Genomic DNA, 16,265 nt, shown 5'->3' on the forward strand with positions numbered 1-16,265 from the left:
TACCTGCAGAATACTTTTATTAACCCATTGGAGCCATGTGGATTACCTCTGTGAGGGATGAATGCACTTTTTTGGGGTTTAAAGTTGTTCCCTGATCCCTACGATTATAAATCTTGGAAAAGCATGGAAATGTACTAAATTATAAAGCCATCTCTCTTGCTTTACCATTGTACCATTTTTAACTCTTTCCCTGCAACTGACGCGTTATCTCGTCAATTTAGAGAAAACGCTTCCATGCCAATGAGGAGTTTTTACGACATTACATATTTTCACTATTTTCCACTAGGTGGTGCCCTTACCCAACTTATAAAACACTGAAGCATCCACTGATATAATACAGTAAAAACTCTGTGTATTGTTTTGATGATCGATCTGAATCTGATCTCTAACAAAAGTCCTTTTGGTATTTCTGAAGAAACCTACACATATTTGAGAGAACAAATGAAGATATGATGAAACTTTTTTATTTGTTTAAAAGCAGAGGGTCTGTTCTTTCATTTGTTTATATTTTTAAAGAAGAACATTTACTGGAAGGCATTAAACTTTTGTGAAAAGCATTGGCTGGCAACTCTTATTATTAAATGCTGGTGGTGAAAGAGTTAAATAGAGGCGAGCGATGTTGGATAAAGTTATTGCTGTAAGCGATCCTCTCTGAAAAGTTTCAAAGGAGGCTTCGATAGTTCATTATTCAATATAAAGCTTAAGCGTTCAGCATATGGGCAGATGCTACATGTTATGTTGCCATACAGAATAGCCCCTGATGTTGCCTCGAAAATCTGGATGAAATTTTAAATTCACGTCTGTCTGGGTGTGATGATACACCGCTTCTGAAGGATTAAGGGGTGCGGAGAATGATGAGGTGGTCGTGATGCCGGAAAAATACAAGATGCTGGAGCTCTAACCTGAATAGTGAAATTATATGGAGAAAACTATTTAAGCAAGTATGCAGGGATAATGACTCCGTGTCTTCATCCGGTGCCAGAAGAATTCTGGAAAGTAACACAATCCTTTGGAATCCTCAAAGCAGACCTGCATTGCACTTGGGCCATTTTTCAACAGCAGCGAGTTATGTGGGTGCAATGCAAGGTCCATAAAAATATCACATATAGAGCCTGGGTACATTTAGTACCACAAACATAAAATTTTACATATAGACAAAATAGGTCCTTTTTTTTACTTTGGTATGCTTTTCATTTTTACAGCCTTCATAACCATTAACGATCGTATTTTCATTAGGGTACGGGAATTAATTTAAGCAAGCGCCTCAAAAGATCGATGTTTCTACATAATGATGACAAGAATCTAACATGCTGTTCCAGAATAGGATGTATAATTCTTTCACAGCGTTCTCCACTTATACCAACCTTTCTAAACAGCCGGGCTTCTTGCCAAATGGGGGTCAAAGTGATGTCGAACAAAGACTTCTAACCCACTTGACGTAAGGACTTCATGCCCATTCAAACTAAGGGGGCGCATGTCATCGTCCACTTAACATTACGTTGGGCGAAACTTGTTTGACTTTTTTTTACTATGAAGGGCAAAAGTGTTATCGAAACCTGCTCTTTTCCTTACGACAGAAATCACTGTCTGTCAAATATATACTGTCTGTTGCTTGCTTGTAGAATAAGCATGTAAGATCTTCACTCTCCACTTCAATCTATACTAGCTGAAACTTGCCGTGATCGCGTGGACTGCGTTCACAAGATCTAAGATCATCACGAGGTTCTAATTAGCTACAAAGCCGACACAAATAAAGAACCAGCTATTTCTTCTCATATCCTGCATGCTTGTTTACGACTCATATATTTTACTCTAACCGCCGACTTTTAGATGCATTTCCACCAGTCCCTCCATCTGAGGAACCCCAGAATAGTGCTGACAAATAACAAGCTTCACTACTTGGCATAATTGCTCACCACCATTGCCTGAGGTCAAGTGCGCTTCCAAAACTGATTTGTTCTTCCGTTTTTTCCTCTTTTGTGGAAGCCGGCGGGAAAATCCCTCGGGACACCCGCTCTGATCTCAGACGTACTGTCAGCTGTAGCCGGTCCTTTGGGTGACCTCGTGAGGCCGGGACTACACTGACTGCCCTGAGACCGCAAAGCCACAGATTTCATACTCGAGCCAATTTTACTGCCTGTTCAGAGAGCGGCACGGCAAACACAAACGCAGCTGGCTTAAGAGGACTGGAAAATGTGTTTAACCAACTGACATGGGTCAGTGGATAAGTGTCTTCCCTCTCTTTTGTTGATCTCAGATTTGTCTAAAGAAAGAGATCAGGTTTTGGCTAAATGTTAACCCAAGTTATAAAAAACATTTATGCATTGACTAGGGCTGTCACTTTTGTGAAAAAATCATTTTCGATTTTTAATATATAAGTGTTCATTAAATCGATTATAAAATCGATTTTCCATCTCTAAAAAGACGTTTCCATTTTCAACGCCAAATAACAGACAAATGTAAAGAGAGCGCCTGAAATGCACAAGTCAGCAATATTTCTAATTCATTGTCATTAAGTTTCGTGCAGAATAAAAAACGGCAACAGTAGTGCAACAAAAATATGCAGAGTGGACTGCTGCCATAAATGAAAAACATTACTGCAGGCTTCAACCGGCTGCTTTTATGATTTAGGCAATTCAAAAATTATTTTAAATAATGATTCGATCCATTTCAAACACTACCGAATGAAACTTTAAATAGACTTACTTGAAGTTGAGAACATGCTGTGTATTTTTTTTTTATTAAACGTTAACGACACTTAGGCGGCACTAGGCAGGCATAATGAAATGCGCAAAAAGACTAGGGCCATTACAAATTATTGGTCAGGAAAACAAGTCGATCAACATTTTAGGGGTCAAGAGCAGAGCGCTTTTCATTCACTTTATGTCCATCTGTTGAGAAGACGCACTCCGACCGCACTGATGTCCCAGGGAAACTCGGGTACTTCGTTGCCAGCTGTGTATTTCGTACGGCCAATCTTCCATCACAAAAGTGGGTTGCTGCTAGCTCGCAAGGGTGGCTCCTTGTCATAACTCATCATCTCCTAAGGTCACAATTTCGACGCTCTCTCATGTTGCACAGGTTTATTGACGTTGTCCTCCATTTTCTTTGCAAAACACTAGATGCAGCGATTGAAAGCGTGAAACTATAGGTGCGTAAAATTGGTGGGTATTTTCTGTCTAGCTTTCGCACACCTACTGCACTTTCGGAATTATTTATTTTCTTTTTCTGCTTGTTTGTGAGTTTTGTTTCATCTATATTTTTAACTGTTTAATTCTTTTAAAATTAATAGTGTACATATTTGGTTAAAATCGATTGCCTATTTTCGTTTTCGAAACTTTTTTTGGTTGGTCCGATCGATTGTGCAATCGATTTTCGAACGAAAAGTGACAGCCCTAGCATTGACCATCCAAAGTCGTCGGTTATTCCGATAAAATAAAGCTTTTGCAAGCAAGATATAAATCACATATTGTATTACATTATAGTAGATACCAAAGCTTGATTATTTACTTAAATGTGTGAATGTAATAATAAGTAAATAAGACACGTCTAAAGGGTTTGATAAAAGTGATGCTCGCGTTTGCCAGATATTCGCAGATCTCATACGTAATCAGAGTTTACCGTAATGTGAGTGTCTTGCGAGTATTTTGTAAACGTGAGCGTCTCTTTTATCACAAACGTTTCGACGCATGTGCAGCAGGCACTTATTTTGACAAGACATATTTAAAACTTTATAAACTATATTAACTAGCTTCTGCCAATGTCCAATGCGCATTCACCAGAGAGCAGTGGCGGCTCGTGACTGCTCATCCGAGGGGCGCAAATTCAAAATACACTGCAAAAAATGATGTGTTCATTTTTTACACATTGTTGCCATTTAAGGCATTATTTCATGTTAAAATAAATGAAAGGGCCAACACAAGTTGTGTTAAAAACAGTGACGGGAGTAACGCATTACAAAGTAATTCCGTTACTGTAATTCCACTACTTTTAGCGGTAATGAGCATGTAACAAAGTATTTTTTTTAACAAGTAACGCAGTTCTGAAATTTAAACAAGTTGGTTACTCGTGTTACTCTATTTTGTGATAAATGAACACTTGCAGACAAGACATTTCTGATTTAACATCACAGGACTGGATAAAAAAAAAATACTTCGTAACATGCTCATTACCGCTAAAAGTAGTGGAATTACAGTAACGGAATTACTTTGTAACGCGTTACTCCCTTCACTGTTTTTAACACAACTTGTGTTGGCCCTTTAATTTATTTTAACATGAAATAACGTCTTAAATGGCATGACACACATCATTTTTTGCAGTGTAAGTGTTCGAAGTGTCACGTGTGTTGTTTGAGTTAACTCTCGTGAACTTAGTTTGTAAAGTTTGAAATATAAAAAGTACCTTACAAAAACCCATCACTTTACCTCAGAAGACATTGAATAACTGTATGGTTGACTGCTATTGTGTCTTTTGTAATGCTGAGATAATGCTTTAAGGCCTTTAACTCTTTCACCGCCAGTGTTTTTAAAAAAAGTTGCCAGCCAGCGCCAGCGTTTTTCATGATTTTCACCAAAGTTTAATGCCTTCCAGAAAATGTTCTTCTTTAAATATATAAACATACCAAATGAAAGAACAGACCCTCTGCTTTCAAAAAAAAAAAAACGTTTCATCCTACCTTCAGTGGTTCTTTTGTAATCAGCTTTTGAATATGGGTAGGTTTCTGCAAAAACACCACATTTTGAGCAAAAAGCAGAGATAATTCCATTTTTGTGACGGACTTTTCATAGAGATCCCCTTCAGAGTGATCTTTAAAACAGACACGGACATGCAGCCGCTTGCCATAGGGCAATACTTCCGGGTTTAAAAAGTTGCGGAAGGGCGCCACCTGGTGGATAATAGCGGTATAGCGGAAAGACGGAAAATCTCGTCATTGGCGGGGAAGCGTTTTCTCTTAATTGACGAGATATCTCGTCAATAGCACTATTCGGACGGGATTAGTTTTCCAAACGACGTTTCAGTTTCAGCGTGTCCCCCAGGACGTCTGTGATTTTATGTACCGATTCGGACGGGATTAAAATGATGCAGGCTATTCCAGAGATGGGAGTGTCTGTTTCATGCATTTGGGCGTTGCAGTAGCACGTGCTCTAAATACGCGTGTTTGTAATGTTTAATATTTTGCTTTAAATGTAAAATCATGACAGAACATGTAATTTATTAATTTAATTTTAACAAATCAAAATAAAATATACAAATCCTACCAAAGTAACATTAGCCTACGTGTTTTATATAACTGTCTGCTTATAACAAACACAAAATAATGAAGAAATAATGATTAATACAATTTAATATCTTTATTAATTAACATTACCATTCCGGAGTTGAACAACTTTGAACGGAGTTTCTTATAATGTTAATGATATATCAGTGTTTAGTCTTAACAGTGTATGATATTCAGCTCGTCTTGATTTAATTACTTTATTTTGCCGAATGCGAAAAAACATTCATATCTGAATGAATGTGACTCAGGAAATACAATATACGCGCATTAGTAAGACCTTACGGCAGATCAAGTTGGCCAAAACACGAAATGAACCGCGTTTTCAAAAGATATTGCGGGCAAACACAGACATTTGCATCCGGACGGGATTAAATTTCTCAGAGGACCTCTGAGTTCGGCGAAAAACAGTAGGTAAATTGCTCTGGAATTTTTACGGAGGTCGTCAGAGAAAAACACAGACATGGCCGATTCGGACGGGATTAAAAACACAGAGGACCTCTGAGAAGCACGATTTTCTCAGAGGTCCCCCTGTAAAACTAATCCCGTCCGAATAGGGCTAATGGCGGTGAAAGAGTTTATTGACATCACAGCCTGGCAAAACAACAATTTACCAGTAAAATGAATTGTATACATCCCTGTGTTTCTTATCATTTAGGATTACACTCACAGACATGACTTAAAGCCACAAAAAGATGTTTTTATAGATTGTTATTAAAAGGCAACGTGCACAAACAATTAAACACACAATTAAACACAAGTGTACAATCACATTTAATTAACCAGTGTTTATTTTCTAAATAATACATATCAGGAAAAATAACATTGATGTATTTACTGTTAATAATAATGCTTGAGGATTTCATGAAAATATACAGTACGCTAGTTTGATCTGTGACAAATAATATTACATATATAGATACATATATAAAAACAGACAACAGTGGCGCAATGCTCACAAGACACTCATGAAAAATGACAAATGGTAAAAATCAGCTGGTTATTAAAACAGGACTGTGGTAAGTGCCCGAAACAGTGCATTAAGTGTGTATACTGAGAGAAGTGGGTTTATTGATTTGAACCAGTGCTTATGGAAACCGTCAGTGTTAAAATCGAACAATGTGCAGGGCCGTTTTTCCAGAAATACCAAGAAAGTTTGCAGTAATGTCCGGTCTTGATTTTAATGTCAGTGCAGTCGCAGAAGATTTTGCAAATTTGGAGACAAAATAAGACATATAAGACAGAACAGATCATTAAAAGAAATACACAAAAATACATAATAACAAATTATAGGTAACATATTTGATTTAGATATAAAGGTTTGAAAAAAAAAACCTAAATACAATAAGCAACAATTATATTCAGACAACATATTTTGGATAAGTTAGATCTCTCATTGCAATAAACTTTATGATAAATACATCTAATTCGCTATACTACTCTGACGAAAGTAGCACACCATCAAAATTTTACATATCGAACTCTTGGAACACAATTTTGATCATGCAACTGTCATTTTTAGGGTATCAGATTTGATGATTATAATAACATGCTTGCTTAGCTGTCATACTGTATGGATGCGCAGTCACGTGATGTCATTGGGAGCGCTGTACAAAACGCATCACAGAAGCTATAAAATAAAACGTATAATGTAAAACCGCATGGCTAATCTTCAGGCAAACACAAGACGTATGAAATATGAAAAACTTCACAATCAGGTATTACTTACATATATGAAATAGGACATGAGGTACAACTGTCTGAATGGATAAACACGAGGATGAATTAGGGTACGATTATAGAGGAGAATCTATACATGAGGCTTTACTGTACGTGGCCAAACACCAGCAGCCGAGCCACCACAGACAGTCTTTCAGTTTCTCTCACCTATTCTACTATTTACACGAAACCACAAGAGCCCTGCGACTCAACGTATCTACTTAGCGACTGGAAACGAAACCTTTCCGAGCAATTTCCCCAGAATACACAAACATATGGAATGTAAAACACAGGTGGAAGTCAATACACCAAAGAAAGGCTTGTACGACTTGCCAAAGGTGACATTTCTATAACATTTTCCTTGTGCATTGAACACTTTGATTTCTTACTCGTACAAATTGAACGGCCGTGAAAACGGTCGTTTCTTTCGCTTGCTTGTGGTATAACGAAACCTTTGCTTTCCGAATGCAAACAGAAAAGAAACGGCAAGAGACTCGCACCAAATAACACTGGAGAAACATATAAAAATAACTTAGATGAACTGTGTAAATATAAATAAAAAACAAAATGACAACGTTTTTAATAAATAATTCTATTATGTACAACATTGTATATTGCTAAGAGATTTAAATTACTAAAATACTGAATAAAGCAGCAAACATTACAGGCATGAGGTAAAGTACAGCAAAAAGATCCTGTTCGGTTTACAGTAGACTGGTAAACGTATTCTCTTAAAACATATCCACCAAACTTCATTTGATTTGATCTTGTTTTTCATGGCTTCAGAGGAATAGAGTGACATTGAGCTTTTCCAGGAAAAAAGGACAGAAAGGAGATTACAGGATTACGCCTGTAGGTGGTAGACTGATATACGGTAAAGCTACTGTAATTTTAGTGAGAATTTAAACCGGTCCTCATACTAGTTCATAAGATTGCACATGTATCTGGATTTATTGTAGGCACTCTCTCCAATGGCGTGTTTATATCTCATATTAAGATGCGTTTTGGTCGATCGGATCACAAGTGGAACGAGAGAGACACATTCACGTTTTTTGTACACTTTTGACTGCTTTTATCCTGGTAACTTTGAGGGGAGGGTCTATGGTGAGTCGTTTAAACACGAGCGGGAGAAATAACGTGTTTTAAGTGACGCACACTCATATTATGTCAGAGTTCCGCTACTGGTGTTGTTTTTAAACATGCTACACATCGTTTTATACATGTATATGTAAGGGCTTCCTCAGATATTTAAGAGCAATGGATGAAATAAGCTTGTGACACTATCACACGCTCGCAAAATTAAACAAAACAGAATGAGGCGTAAAGCAGCCGCTTTAGGAGCGATTCACATTTTGTGCAGCAAGTTCGTTATTTGAAATGTAAATGCATGGTATGCGCACTCATAATGGAAGCGACGCGGTCGCGACGTGCAGCGACATGCTTGTTTTTCAAGGCACATCCACACCGCATCAAGTTAAAAACATTTAAACTTTTAAGAATGCTGCAAGCGCACCGCAGGTCATGTGACAAGAACCAACAGACGGTCGTGTTTTCCGCGCGGTTTTAGACGCGAAATGTGAACCGCCCCTTAGTCAATAGCTGGGTTTCACTCCAAATGTAAAGCAATTTTTTTTTCAATATTTCCATAAAAAGAAAAACAAACAAATGCGAATTTGGTCCATTTCCTTCAAGTTATTTGAGCGAATGACGGTGGTATTGGTAATCTAGTTACCAACAGTTACTAAATCAAGGCACGCTTAGAAAATGGAAACAGGACTGCATTTAGTTACGAATGGGCAAGTTATTGCGAATTAAAGGTATTTTTATTCTAAATTTGGCATTTCCGTCCCTCGTTTCTTAAAGGTGCAAAATAGGATGTTTGTTTTATACATTTTTGCAATATTACTTGAAACTGTCTTTAATAAATGATAAAAGACTATTTATTAGCTGCACTGAAAGTAATATTATTAATATGCGTCATCTGTGCACAAGATAGGGCCTTAAAAACATCAGCCAATTGCTCATGCGGTCATCGCATAAGCGATTGGCCCTCTGGCTTGTCAATCACTGCCATTATGATCCTTGTGAGAGACGTGCGCGCTCCAGTAACTAAACACAGGCGACGCATGCGCATAGCGCATGAAACTCCGTCTTAAGTTTCGTTTTGTTTTCATTGTCGATCCTGCTTTCCTCCTCGAATTTGCACCACGGTAGAGAAGAAACTCGAAGGAGGACGCAAAAGAAAGACTTTTTTAAGCCGCTGGGAATAGGAGAAAATTGTCAGAAGAACGTAATGTAAACAGAGTCGTTATTGGAGAAACATTTCAACGCTGGAGAGCAATGAAGGAACAGAGAGGTGTCAAGACAGACGCGCAGTTCGCAAAATTCTTCCCGACAGGTAACAGTGATTATTCTTTCTTTGAGGAATAATTATTGTTGTACTGTTATTCAAGTATATTGACGTTGTTCTTGTACTGTAGTTGTAAGGCAGTGACTAGTCTGCTACATGGTTGTTGAAATGGGAGTAGCGTAGACTGATCTAACGTTTTAACGTCTTATTTGTTTATTATCATCATTTCACATAATGACGCGAGTCACGCGACACAGCATATGCCGGTGTTAAACAAACACTCGTGTTCAAATATTCGTGCACAAGTTTTGGAAGGCGTTCCCTAGAAATGAGCTGTGAAGGAGGGAGGCTGTTCTTACGCATGCGCTCATTTAAAAAACTCAGTAACCGTTTTTGGATTCTCAGTCGGCGAAAAACATCCTCTTTTGTTTGTTCTAAACTGTGTTTGCAATGGTGCATTGGTTACTTATCTTCACCTATCCTAAATGTTTTAATGTACTGTAAAGTACATTAATGTACTGTAATGTACTGTAGATCATTAGGTGGAGAGTAAGCAGTCTTTTTTGATTGTTCGAACACATTCGGCCACATGAGCGTTTATGACACAAAAGGAATTTGGATGAATTCATTTTCAACTACCTTTGAATGTGGTAGAAAGTGAACAAGCTCAAAACGTTTACACCTCATTTACGCCTGTATTTAACGTCGTCCACTTGTGATCCGATCGAACAAAACCCATCCAAAAAAGCCCCCCAAGTAAAATTGTAGTACAGCAGCAGTAATTTACTACAGAATAATAACAAACAGTCAAATATTAAAAAACAAAGACGTCTACAAAAACTATCTACTGTACGTCATTATCTCTAACTGAATGAAAGGACGACACAATCACTTGGGTTAAACTATCTACGTACGGTTTTCTTTTCGATATCCTTTGATGGTGTTTTTATCGTAAGGTTTTAACCAAAGGTACTAAACATAATCTATTGCTGAAAGAGAGGGAAAACAGCACCAGTATAAAGTACTGTTTAGGGATGACTATCTAATTCAACAATATTGATGACCTGTCTGACTGTAGCAGCTTTTTACGGTAAACTTTTTAGTTTTTAAGTGCAGCAACTGTGGTCAATGATAAAAATACTGATCGACAAAAACACATTTTTAACACCATTCGGATATAAATACACACAGCCCTCCCTACTGTAACCTCTTTATTTAACTCAAATTAAATGAATTCCGTAGAAATAACTTCTTGTTTGTTGGGCTGGCACGATTTATCATTGAAAAGCAGCAACGCTTGAGCTGTTGTTGTTTTTTATGCTTCATATTTAATGTATTCCTTAGAGAAAGATGTCATTAAGATTTATTTTAAGAGCTGAGGATGACTGTACCAGTGATGCTTCCAAGCCATTTTACGTTTTTTGAATATCTACAAGTAGTTTGTATTGGACTGATGTGTGGATATTAAAAGCTAATGAGCATTAACAGTACGTCGGCACATTGTAATTCCCCAAAACGGCCAGATTGTGGACAATAAACACCACTTCAACACTGGGCATTTTAGTTCTATAAAAAAACAATGTGTGTGATTATACGGTATTTGGTTGCTGCAGTAAAAATGCATAAAACACAATGATGTTTGTATGGGTATAATGAGCACCAAATAAAAGTGAGAGCACCCACAGCACATCTGGTAATGAAATCTCCGCTTTCATACTGGATTGCGGATGAGGTGTCAAACCAGTCTGAGATGATTTGATCGCCTCTCTGATCAACTCACTTTTATTATACTGCTACATCAGATGAATGATGTTTCACATTCTTTGATGATACTCAGATTTTATAACAATATAGCCTAAGTTACATTCTTTTTGTCAATAAATAATTAAATTTGCCATCTATCCAGGGTGACCCTACATTTTTATTTAATTTGAATGCACCTTAAGTAACTACAGTACAGTACTTTAAATCATAAGCATCTAAACACAGACTGACTGTCCTTTAAATTCTTATTATTGATTATGCCATTGTTTATAACACTAATGTCCTCTTACATGACTGGCCAAGTGGTGGTATTTATGATTGTTTGCGGCATTTAAGAGTATGTGAGCGACTTGTAATGAATGGATTCAGAGCTTTCAAAGTTTGTTTTTGCCTGGATCTTTAAATGTGTTTTGGGAAGTCTGAAGGTACAGTATGCATCTGTACTTACTCTATAATGACCTTGAGCAGGACATCTTTCTCTACTAGAGAGCGAACTAGAGATGCACCGAATGTTCGGTAACTGAAATTATTTGGCCGAAAAATAGTAAATTTTTGGTGTTCGGCTGAACAGGTGAAACGGGCGAATAAATTTTACCGAACAATGAAGTCTGCGATGATTCGATCAGATAGTAACCAGCGCAGAGTGAGAGACACGCAAATGCAGCAAACAAGTTGGTAAAAGCATTTTAAAGTGTCTGAGAAAGACGTGAAAACATACAGCACAGAGAACAAGACTTTAGCTCTTTATCTCATATAATAAAATGATGAAGAGCGTCAGCAGTATGTAAAAAAACTTCAAATCCTACAATGATGAACATGCTTATATTAAACGAGAAATAAAACGTTTATTTAAAATAAGCTTTTTGTTAGACCGCTTTTCCTTTTGCTCGAGCTTGACCTTGCACTCAGACGCGCATCCACTGCTCAACATACATACATACAGTGCTATATAAGCGTTGTTGGAAGTTACTTAAAGGCATAGTAATGAATAGGTTATTTGCATTTTGTGCAGGAATAAAAAATCTGTTTAATTTAGCCAAGACTCATATATGTGGTCGAATGTAAATGGAACAGTTTTAACAAATCTATCTGATCAGAGAAGTGACCAGATGTAAAAAGGGCCTATAATGACTGCTGGAATGTAAAAAAAATGGCATTGTTAAATATTGTGAAATAAATATAGTAAAAAAGACATTCTGAAAATGTAATTTTCTTCAGTGGTGAGAAAATTAGCAAAATAATTAGGAAAAAAATTGAGTTTTTCATTTTATGCGGCTCGGGCCAATAATTTTCCTTTCGGTGCATCGCTAACGCAAACGCTAGCCTTGCAAAGCGTAGTTTATTTGACTTGTACATATACACAGATGTTTGATGCATGCGCCACAAAATGCCTTGCAACTCCTTGGGCTACATACCACAAATTTGCATCACGCGCACTGTACGTGCATATGCGTAAAAATGTGGGCTGGTATGTCGGAGTGCGATGTGAGTGGAGAGACCCTCTGATAAGCAGCATGTGGAGAAATTATTTCCCATCGGGAGCCCTGGGTGCCACCGGAGGTTTGAAGCTCAGCCTATGTGCATATGCGTAAAAACGGAACTATACTTAGGTGTGGATCTGGATTGGGGTCAATTACAGAATTGCATGTGTATGCTGCGTCTAAATTTGCCTACTTATACTATGCAATACCAAATTCGATGAAAACGCAGTTTTCTGCATAGCTGGTTTATTGTTTTGCATGAAAACAGGTTTTTGTAATAAGCTAATTCTTTATACTGGTAGGTATCCACTTATTCTGTGCATGTAAACACACTCATTGATTGAAAGTATGCATTGATTAAAATTTTACTTGAAAATAGATCACATGGGTACTTTATGGTTACTCTTTTTAACATTTTAAGCATTTTGAACACTATTTAGGATGGGTAATATGCAGATTGGGACACAACAACATGCAAAGTATTTAATCTTAAATATGAAATACTTGATAAATCTGTGTTGTCGTACTGCAAAGGCCGAGACAGCAAAACTAACAGCAACTGTGGTTGTAACTCACTGGATCAATACCTCCGATGATTTTTGGCTTTATTTCTCGCTGATATATGAATTTATGAATGTGATTTAGGGCCACAGCAGCTGCACTCGTACATCTAGCCCTGCAAAACCTTCCCATCATCCACTTAGGCTCTGAGGTCACCAGACATATTTGGGTTAAGTCCACAAACATTCAGAAGAGTGCGAGCTATTCGTGTGCAGCCCATCTCATTTCAGTGACACAAATTTGGCTTACATATCCATTGTTTAGGTCTAGTTGTGTATTTCCACAATAAAGCAACAAGAACGGAGATAAGAATGGACACTTTGAATGGCTTAGCTGTCGACTATAAAGTATCAGAGGGGATGGTGAAAAATATCAAGGGTCGTCTTATTCATCTGGTTTTTGTTTGATGGTTTCGTTCAACACTTTTGTTTCATCTCATACAACAGTAGAACATCAACGAATACGTTTTTTCCCTTTCCCTCCTTTTTTCCTCTAGCTGTACAGTATGTAAAAACAACATCGCCATGGTCTCAGTTTACAAATAATGATCAATTAAAGCAAACATAAAACAACGAAACTGTCACCACAGGCTTGTTTAAGCCTCAGTTTGGGGACATCTACGGTTGTATTGCCATGATGCATTTGTAAATCTTCCACATTTTCACCCTACAGTACTTGAAATCTATTGTTGATGCGTTTGGTCGTTTAAGTGTCATACCCTCATAGGCTGTTGGATGAGGAAACAAGGGCATGTGGGCTGGTATGTCGGAGTGTGATGTGAGTGGAGAGACCCTCTGATAAGCAGCATGTGGAGAAATGATTTCCCATCGGGACCCTTGGGTGCCACCAGAGGTTCGAAGCTCAGCCGATGAACCGTTGATGAAATCCTTTGTTGTTTTCCTGGGCATCGGGGTCTCGGCATGCACAGTCATCTCGAATATCACATGACGTTGGGAACGGAAAGACCTGGTGCAGACAAAATATCAAAGTGGGTTGAGTTTAAGGGAATATTCTTTTTATTAACTGAAGAAAATTATGATTTAGATAAACTACAGTGATTTAAATCACACAGCTATCAGCCAATACTGGTGGGATGAGTAGGGCCCTATAAAATCCGTTTTATTTTTTCCCAAATTCAGTTTTATTTTTTCCCAAATTCCGTTTTCTCCGTTTTAATTTTTGCAAATTCCGTTTTATCCGTTTTAATTTTTGGCAATTATATTTTTTACCCTTTACTGTTATTTTAGTCATAAAAAGAGTATGCCTTTAATGTTAATGATTAAAATGTAAATGATTTGGGGAAAAACTGGATAACAGGATTACTTAATGATTATAAAAATGCATTTACACACGCACATACACACGGGCGCGCACACACACACAACTCAATGCATTGTTTAGTGTTGTTGCAGGAGGCTACAACAAGGTGTCAAAGCAGTGGTGCCTTCAGAAGTGCCTTAAACACATCAATCCAGTGGAACGCGATCCATATTTTATACACAATCGCTTGAAATGCATATAACTTTACAAACATACACAGGATAGTGATCTGACTTATGACAGCATGAGCACGCAGCTCTTTGCACGTGCGAGCGAAAGAGAGAGAGCGGCGCCATGATGCAGATTATTATATTTCAAATGCGAGGGATAGTTAGTTTGCCTCAGCTCGCTTGAAATGCATAAAACTGAACAAATACATGAGGATTTGTGTTCGCACTTCGGACAGATGCGTGAGCGCGTGCACGTGTGAGAGGTGCAGTGAGACAGACGTGGATGAGAGAGTGCATGTATCTTTGCGCTCACCTTGAACAGAGTGTTGACAAAACTTACAAAATAACAGTTCTCCGGTCACATAAAAGTCATGTGAGACCTGCTCGGAATTAAGTGCTTAGCGTCGAATTTCTTAATTTTTTCGCGGACGAAAGCAGAGTCTTGGAGAGCCGCTTCGCCATGGTTTTGGAGGGGGTCTGAAACGACGGGAGGGGGCGTGTCGCCCAGATTTATTTCCCCCGGTCTGCATTTCCCCCAGACATACGTTCGTCTCCCACAGAAAAACATAATTTTATTCAAAATATGTAAAATTCCACGAAATTCCGCGTTAATACTAGATTTCGTGTTAATTAGCCAATTCTGCGATTCCGTCCGCGATTCCGTGATCGCGGAAATTATAGGGCCCTAGATGAGTGGGATGTGGTGGAAATCTTTCCAGATTCCGAACGTGACTATTTTACAAGGTGGTAAATTTTTAATGTGCATTTAGCGTCATGGCGCGTCATGTACGGTGTGAGCATCGAGGAGAGTTGAAATCAGCTATGATGCAGTTCGGCGAAAGGCGGAAACGTTCGGCGGCAACCAAACGGAAGGCGCAAACCTCTGTTTGAGAGGATTCCAGATAATGCATTTGAGTGTCAGACCGAGAATATCAGCAAACAACCAGCATAATCATTTTGTGTTAAGTTAACTTATTATTTATGCAAACCAGTAACATTATACGAGGGGGTGCTATGGGGGCTTAAGCCCCTAATGTTTTCTTAAAAGGTCATGGGTTCGAACCCAGGGAACACAAATACTGATAAGAATGAATAGATTGTAATGCACTGTAAGTAGCTTTGAATAAAAACTTCTGCCAAATGCATAAATATTAAATATTGTATTATTAACTCTTTCCCCGCCATTGACAAGTTATCTCGTCAATCTGCAATACCGCTATTATGTTACGCTTCCGCAACTTATAAAACCCAGAAGTATTGCCCTAGGGCAAACAGCTGTATGTCCGTGTATTTTTCAAAGATCGCTCTGCATCTGATCTCTATCAAAAGTCCTTCACAAAAATTGAATTATCTCAGCTTTTTGCTCAAAATTTGGTGTTTTTGATGAAACCTACACATATTTGAGAGGTGATAAAAACAGAACACATGAAGGTAGGATGAAACTGATTTTTTTGTTTGAAAGCTGAGGGTCTGTTCTTTTATTTCATATATTGTATGTTTATATATTTAAAAAGGAGCATTTTCTGGAAGGCATTAAACTTTTGTGAAAATCATGAAAAATGCTGGCGGCGAAAGAGTTAATATTAATATTAAATATTAAAAGCCTTCATCTTTTGTGGATTAAA

The 16,265-nt window shown here is 37.8% G+C and overlaps 1 protein-coding gene across 1 annotated transcript in view; it reads right to left on the bottom strand.

Annotated features, from left to right (window-relative positions):
- Positions 1 to 6,095: 6,095 nt before the first annotated feature.
- pappab (pregnancy-associated plasma protein A, pappalysin 1b) overlaps positions 6,096 to 16,265 on the bottom strand; it is a 119,624-nt gene continuing 109,454 nt past the window's right edge. The window contains exons 22-23 of the mRNA XM_065284293.2: positions 13,869 to 14,116; positions 6,096 to 6,448 (exon numbers count right to left, since the gene is read on the bottom strand). Coding sequence (XP_065140365.1) covers positions 14,012 to 14,116 — 105 coding nt within the window. The 3' untranslated portion in view covers positions 6,096 to 6,448; positions 13,869 to 14,011. The remainder of the gene's footprint in view (positions 6,449 to 13,868; positions 14,117 to 16,265) is intronic.

This window comes from Paramisgurnus dabryanus, chromosome 5 (assembly GCF_030506205.2).
Source record: "Paramisgurnus dabryanus chromosome 5, PD_genome_1.1, whole genome shotgun sequence".
NCBI lineage: Eukaryota > Metazoa > Chordata > Actinopteri > Cypriniformes > Cobitidae > Paramisgurnus > Paramisgurnus dabryanus.